This window comes from Merops nubicus, unplaced genomic scaffold, assembly GCF_000691845.1.
Source record: "Merops nubicus isolate BGI_N331 unplaced genomic scaffold, ASM69184v1 scaffold3900, whole genome shotgun sequence".
Taxonomy (NCBI): domain Eukaryota; kingdom Metazoa; phylum Chordata; class Aves; order Coraciiformes; family Meropidae; genus Merops; species Merops nubicus.
Genome location: NW_008582175.1, coordinates 27656 through 35296, shown reverse-complemented (window position 1 = coordinate 35296; position 7641 = coordinate 27656). Strand labels below are relative to the sequence as shown.

The window sequence follows — 7641 nt, the reverse complement described above, 5'->3', positions numbered from 1 at the left end:
GGAATGCAGGCAGAACACTCTGAGCTGCAATGCTCTATGGGGAAAACAGAAGGACTACGAAATTCCCAAGCAAAATCAGAACATACAGATTTATCGTTCCCTGTTGGCACAGCAGAAACTCATAAAACACAGCTAGAATTGAAAGAACACGATTTGTTGCATTCTTTTGTCAAAACAAAGCCATCATGGGTTGCCCCTCTGGTGTCTGGACAAGACAATGCCAAGGGCAAAGTACCACACCCTGGTTTGTCCTCTTCTGTTAGTGAAGAAAAACAAAGCATGCAACTGGAGGTCAAACAGAAAAGGGGAACCGATACCTTATACGCAGAGGAAACAGCACCACTGAAACCTGAACTGCCAACGTTATCTTGTGGCACAGGAGAGGAACCAAACAGGACCTCAGTGGAAAACGAATTCCCTGACTTCTTGTATTCATCTGGCAACAAGAGGCAACAAGAAATGAAAAAACAAGAGTTGGAGCATTCAGATTTATCATATTCCACTGACAAAACACAGCAACAAGAAACCACACAACTTGAGTTAGCACAACCAGGTTTGTGGTCTCGCCCTGGGAAGACAGAGCAATCGCAAACCGTTCATGTGGAAGCAGAACATCAGGACTTGGTGCCTTTCACTGGCAAAACAGACCGGCAAGGAACAGCACGACTAGAGGCTGAGCATCCAGAGGAGGAACTTCCCAGTTTGTCATATTCAATTTGCAAAACACCGTCACAAGGAGCAACACAAATGGACTTGGGGCAACAAGATTTAATACATAGCCTTGTTAAAAGGGATGAAATGCAAGCTGTGCAAGGTGAGCGGAAACATACAGGATTGTTGTATTCTTCTGGCAGAAGAGAACAAGAAATGGCATTGCCAGAGTTGCAACATCCCCAGCTGTCTTACCATGTTAGAGAAACAAATGAGGAAACTACAGATCAGAAATTAAACTACCAAGACTTGCCGTGTTCTGTTGGTCGACAAGAACACCGTGAAACTGAACAACCAGAAGTGGAAGAAATGGATTTATCCTATCCAGTTGGCAAATCAAACCACTCACAACCTGCTGAAGAAGTACTGCAACCGCCAGAGCTTTTGGAGTCCTTTGGCAAACTAGAAGAAAAGGAAACGGCCCAGCCTGGCTTTTTGCACTCCCTTGGTGAAGAAAGACAGAAACCATCTTCACAGTTAGCCTTAGTGCAACAAGGTTTGTCACATTCACTTGGCAAAACAGAAGGAAAAGAGATGGCACAAGCAGGGTCTATGTCTTCTGATTTTTCATATTTCACAGGAAAATCAGAGCAGTTGCAACAGGAACAACTAAAACAAAAACATCCAGATTTGTCATATTCTCTTAGCAGAGCAGAGACTTGTGGAATGAAACCATCAGATTTATTGTACTCCTCTGGCAAAGCAGATCAACCAGAGACTGCTCAGCTGGAGCACCCAGAGACATCATATTTCACAGAAGAAATGGAGGTGAAGGGCGTGGCCCAACCTGAACTGCAGTGCATGAATTTGCGGTACTCTGTTACTGAAGCAGAGCAACCAGAAACACCTTCTGTATCCTATGCCTTTGGCAGGACCAAGGAGCAGGGAACTGCACAGTCAGACTTTGAACAGTCAGCTTTACTAAGTCCTTCTGACAAAGCAGAAAAGCATGAAATGGCCCAGCTGAGAGAAGGATATTCAGAGAAGCAAGACACTAGGGCTACTTCATGTCTAACTGCTCAGAGGGAAATCAAACAAGATTTATCCTTTTCCACTGCGGAAGCAGGGAGCCAAAAAGTTCAATTGTATTCATCACTTACTGAACAAACAGTGTCTGTACATTTGGGTGTTTCACATTCTGTCTCTGAAACAAAACCAGAAGGAAGTCCAAAGCTTTCACCTGTAACTGAAGGCCTGTCCCTCAAGCACTTAGAATTATCTTACACCCACTGTAAACCAGAGCAGTCAGAAACTGCCCAGCCTGAGTCAGGTTTCTTTGTAAGAAAAGATGCAGAGAGTACAAAAAAATATTTACCTTTGCCAGCGGCTGCACTGTCGGAGGCTGAACATGGAACTTTACCTGAAACAGAAAGAGAACAGGTTCCACATTACTTCCAGACAGCTATGCAGTCAGGATCTGAACAACTAGGTTTATCACATTCCACAGAGAAAGCAGAAACCGTAGAAAGTCAAGATTATTTAACTGTACCTCCAAAACTGGAGTCTGAACCTTCAGTACCATTTTCTTCAGCTGATAGAACATGTCAGCAAGAAATTTTGCCTGATTCAAAACCAGCCTCTGAGTATTTGGTTCCCATATGGTCCCTTGCTGAAGAAGAAAAGCAAAGCATGCAGACACCTAGTCCCCAGACTGCACAATCAGAGTGTAAATGTGTAATTCCACCAGATGATGAAATAGAATTTCAAAAAAATAAGTTCTCTTCACCTGAGCCAGGAAGCTTGAAGACAGTGCAGCTGGAGAGGATGCCTGTAATACGCACACAAGATCAAGACAAGCAAGTATCTCAAGATCATTTGGTGCGTACAAAATATTTGTCAACAGAGCAGCTAAGAAGTGCCCCTACATTCACTACTGAGCAGGATAAGCAAGAAATGCTACCTGATGTGCAAACAATGCCAAGGCTGATGACCACAGAGTCAGAGGTGACTGCTGTAGCAGACCAGAAAGCAGTGTCATCAGATTCCTTTGTACCTTTTCATACATTACCTGAAAAGTCAGTATCAGTGGCTTTCACTGATGATGAAGAGAAATATAATATTCCATCATCTTTGTCCAGTGTAGTAGGCATGTTTGGAAAGCAATCTGACGTAGCCTCAGGCATTTATACTGAAGGAGAGGATAGATGTGAAATGCAACAAGATTTTTCAGACCAAAAGCATACATCCTTAGAGCATCTGGGAGCTGTTTCATCAGGTCTTTTTTATGAAACTGTGACACACAAAACTCAGCATTTTTCTGGTGAAGGGGGCAGCCTTTCTTCAGCAGAGATGAAGTCCATTAGCTCTAGTTCTGATGAAAAGCAGAATCCAGATATTCCATCTTTTCAGCCAGCTAGCAGGCTGGCAGAAGAAGTGAAGGCTCACTCAATTAGTCCAATAAGAGCTTCAGAGTTAGACAGCCAAGGAATTCAGCTTTCTCCAGATGAAACTTCTGATTTTGGATCAAAACAACTCCCAGCTGCAAGCTGCACAGAACTTACAGTTCATACTGCTACAAAGGATAAAGGACATATGCTTAGAGTTTCTGATTCAGCATCAAGAGAAATTTCCCACAGAATTTCCTCAGACACTAGTCCCAGAATGCAAAGGAATGATTTACCCAATCTTGTAGGAAATAATGCAGGTCCAGACAAAGTTCCAGAGCATGAAACTACCTTTGGAAGCCCTAAAAAAATACAAGCAACGCAACATTCAGAGATAGGCAAAGTGTCTGAAGTGCCTGAATATTACCTGAGAGGAGAAGAGGAAGAAAGGGAACATGCAAGCTCTGTGGAAGACAGTCACCACGCTCCAGAAACTACCGAACAAAAAGATCTATTTAATATAATTTCAGAAGGTTATGAAATACTCAATATTCATGCTCCTACACATATTTCTTCTCTTGATCAAGAAGAAAGTAAACACATGCCAGACAAACTACAATACTTGGAAGCAAATCCTTCATTTAAAAGAAAATTAACTGATGATGGCCATAGAGCCATGGCTTCTGAAACAACCACAAAATTTTCAGAAAGCTCAGTGTTGGCAAAGCCTGCAAGCCAAGAACTAAAAGAACTGGTAAAAAAATATGATGTTGAGGAAACAGGAGAAACACAACAAGAAAATCCTCTCTTGCCAGAAAACGACGACAATGCACTGTTGGATCCTAATAATGGTATGGTCGATATGGATTATTTTGAAAAATACACATTGATTGATGACAAATCCCCAATTAAGCCACATTTTGAAACACCAAGTTCTTTGTTCCCTGTGACAGAAGATACCAATGAACCTGAAGAAGAAGCTACGTCTTTTAAAGAAAGTGCAGAGGCAGATACTTTGGAAGAGGAGTTTTCCTTACTTGAGGATCTGGATGAAGTCTTTTATGGTACTGTGAAAGGAGAAAGCAAAATGCAGTCCTATACAGATGCTCCAAAACCTTTACCTCTGCAGAAATCAATTGATACTAGCAGTAAAAGAGTTACAAACGTAGAAGATGAACGGAAGTCACCGGGGACCCCACTCTTTGATTCAGAAGAAGGAGTGCTAGAACGATCTCTGTTGTTCCCTACCACTGTTGCTGCAGTTAATCCAGAGCTTCTAGAGGAGCCACCTGCTTTGTCATTTTTGTACAAGGACCTCTATGCAGAAGCAGTAGGAGAAAAGACAAAGGATGAGACTCCCTCTGATGAAGAAAGTGGCAAATCCATTTCCTAGTAGAAATTCAGACACAGATGATGGAACAGGAATATATTTTGAAAAATACATTCTTAAAGACGAAATTCCAGGTAAGGATATAGGGCCTCAAAAGGATCAGATACCAGAGGATGAGTCCTTTAGTGGAGGAATTTCAGTTCAGAGGTCAAAGGAGAAACACAAGAAGTGGTCTGATGATATTCAGTGTGTCAGAACTGAGGCTCTGCCAGAAAAGGGTATTGTGGAGGGAGAGAGAGTCCAGGTTGACAGTAACATTCAAGCAACAATTTGTAAACCAATGCATGCCATTCCTTTTGGAAGCAAAGCAGTTCTTTCAGGTGCAAGGACTGATACCACTGAACAAAGAGAAGAAGAAAATGTACCTATAGAAACAACTCAGGAGTTGCCACAGGAATCAAGTCATCAAGCACATAGTCCACTAGGGGACTATCAGGAAGCTACCTGTCAAGGATCTGGTAATAAGCAGGAAGAACAGCATGGCGTAACAGCAGTTCCTCAAATGGAAAAACATGTCCCATATCTCAGTCCTCCTGTTGAAGACAGCGAAGATGATCAGTTTACTCAGGAAAATCTTTTCTCTATCTCTGCCATTCAGCAAACAGAGAAGCCAGACTTGCAAAGAGAAGAGCAGCACCCCGATGTTTACAAAAATCTTGCTGAGTCCATGGATTATGATGTGATTACACAAGAAGAACTTTTCCAAGATGAAATTTCATCTGAATTGACACATGAGGAGCTATTATTTGAAGACAGGGACTCTTTTGAGCATGCTGGTGACAGTTATGAAATTGTTAATGAGCCAGAGCAAAGAATACCCGTTGAGCCTGAAGATTCAGGCTTTGTGGTGATGTATCCTGAAAAATCAGCAACAAACATTCCTGAGGTTGAGAGCCCACAAAGAGAACTGAAGAAAGCACAAGCAAACACATATTGTTACCACTGCAAGTGCCCAATATCTGCTATTGACAAGCTTTTTGGAGAACACAAAGACCATGAAGTCACAACACTGGATAATGCTGCGACCAAGATGAAGGTAAGAATCAGTCTGGGTGAGGGAAGGAGATGCTGAGCCTAATTTCTCCAGACATCCTGTGTTGTCAGTTGAGAGGCTCCAGAGGGCAGTTCAGAGGCTAAGTCACAGTTTCTATAGAATAAAAAGTACACCTAAAGACTTGTTAGAGATCTTGAAGGGATGCTATCCTACTAGGGTGTTCTCTGGAGTCCTAGGCTTGCTGAGCTGATACTTTTATTTATTCAGATGTTTGAATAACCTTGTCTGAAAGTCTGTTACCAGACTTTCCATCTTTTAGCCTTCTCATCTGTGTAAGAGTGTTCTGGTTTGTAAATGTAGGGGGGAGAAATGGGAAGAATGTTGCTTCTGTGAAAAGAAAATTTTATTAACAACAGCTCATTTGACTTGAAACAGTGAAAAAAAAAGTGAAAAACTTGGTACAGAAACCTCCACACGTGGGGACCAGTATAAACATAAAGTGTTCTCTGTCCCAGTTATGTGTGTTGCTTACTTGGAGGTGTTAAACAAGGCACACTGTTTACACTACACCATCTTGTTGAGATGCCATCCTCTTTTCTGTTCAGTTCATGTTCATCTGTGCCAGTAGTGTTTTAGCTGTAGTGCAGGTAAGAATCTAACACGTCCTACTTCTTCCCACTGTCTCCAGGCTGTATCACTCTAAAAGACAGACAAAAGTGCCCTCCGTTTCAATAGCCTAGTCCTTTGCTGTCAATACTAATGAAAATGCTTTAATTTCAGTGGAAACTATTCTTCATTACATTGCACTTCTGCTTCTGAAAACGTGGTGCATATGTCATCTCACTTTTCCCATATCAGATTTGTTCATGTACAAGTTTATGGATGTTCCTCTCTTTCACCTCCTCACCCCAGTGTCTGAAAGATGAAGTCTCTTTCCTGGCACATGTTTGGTTGATGATAATACAGATTTTGTGTAGCTACACTAAAATTCCAGAAGGGCTTGTATCAATGGTATTTGTTTTACCTTTATGTTAACTCATAAGCAAGAAAGGTAAATTAAAAGCAGGAGGATTCAATGTGGCAGTTTAAAATGTCAGTGTTTACAAACTATCTCCATGGTGTGCATATGTATGGCAGCAGAGCTGCTTTTTATATATGGCCATTCATGCTTGACTTAGAAGTGATGATTAGCAACCAGTAAGTCAGTACTAAATCAGTTCCCAGCTATCCCTCAAATGTACCTGCACTGCAGCAAGGCAAGTTAATCCACAAATAAATGTCCCACGATATCACTCCCTGGCTATGGAGCGTAGACATGAAGCCAATAATAAATCTGGCCACAACACAGGCTTGGATTCACATGATTTCTGGCACTCAGGGCTTAGGTTACTCTGAAACAGCATTTATATGTTTCATGTTGCTTCTGTATAATTACTGAGAAAACAATAAGACAGCAAAATACTTGTCACCTGAATTTTAACTGTAGCTACATAGCTTCACAGTAAATTAAATGAGCTATGGATGTCATCCGCCACATTTTATAGGTTATCTTGACAAACAGAAGTTTGCCTCTGAATCTTGGTGATTGGCCCTAAATATTTATGAAGTCAGCTTTCAGTTGTACAGTCCAATGTGACATTTATAATTATGGAAAGTCACATGCTAGTTTTCAACAGATCTAGCAGGAGACATTTGCCATAAAATGAAGCTGTTACCAAAGGAAGTTAACTTTCCTTTTAGATTTATGCCATCTTATTAAAAGTATTTTTATAAATGATAAATGGCACCTGAGCAGATGCCTGGCTTGCTTTTATGAAAGGTCAAGAAGGAGTGAGGAAAACCTCTGAGTCATCTCTGAGGCCTATTGTCCCTTGGATTGCTTTTGTTTCCACATCTAATTCAACCAGTGATTTTGATGAATTCTGATCTATAGTAAAGAACTTTAAAATTCTAATTTTGAAAAACATGACACTGCATAATCTATTAGCCTCATAATTACCTGCATTATCTTCCTTTTTATGTGCTTGTTCCTGTGATCTCTTGAAGACCCTCATGAGGCTCTGAGTACTCTCAGTCTCTAGCAAAGCTACATTGGAATTTATAGCATTCAACAACTTGTACAGACACTCAGCACCTTGTCAAACTGAGCTCAGTTTTGGTTTGGTGGTTTGTTTTTTTTTTTTTTTTTTTTTTTTTTTTTTTTTTTTTTTTTTTTTTTTTTT

At 40.9% G+C, this 7641-nt stretch overlaps 1 protein-coding gene across 1 annotated transcript in view; it reads left to right on the top strand.

The window, feature by feature from the left end:
* The window catches only part of CMYA5 (cardiomyopathy associated 5), a 45999-nt gene that overhangs the window by 14666 nt on the left and 23692 nt on the right, over positions 1 to 7641 (top strand). Inside the window, 2 exon segments of the mRNA XM_008936837.1 lie at positions 1 to 4418; positions 4420 to 5461. The exon segment at positions 1 to 4418 is cut by the window's left edge and continues 3 nt beyond it. Of these exon segments, the coding sequence (XP_008935085.1) occupies positions 1 to 4418; positions 4420 to 5461 (5460 nt within the window).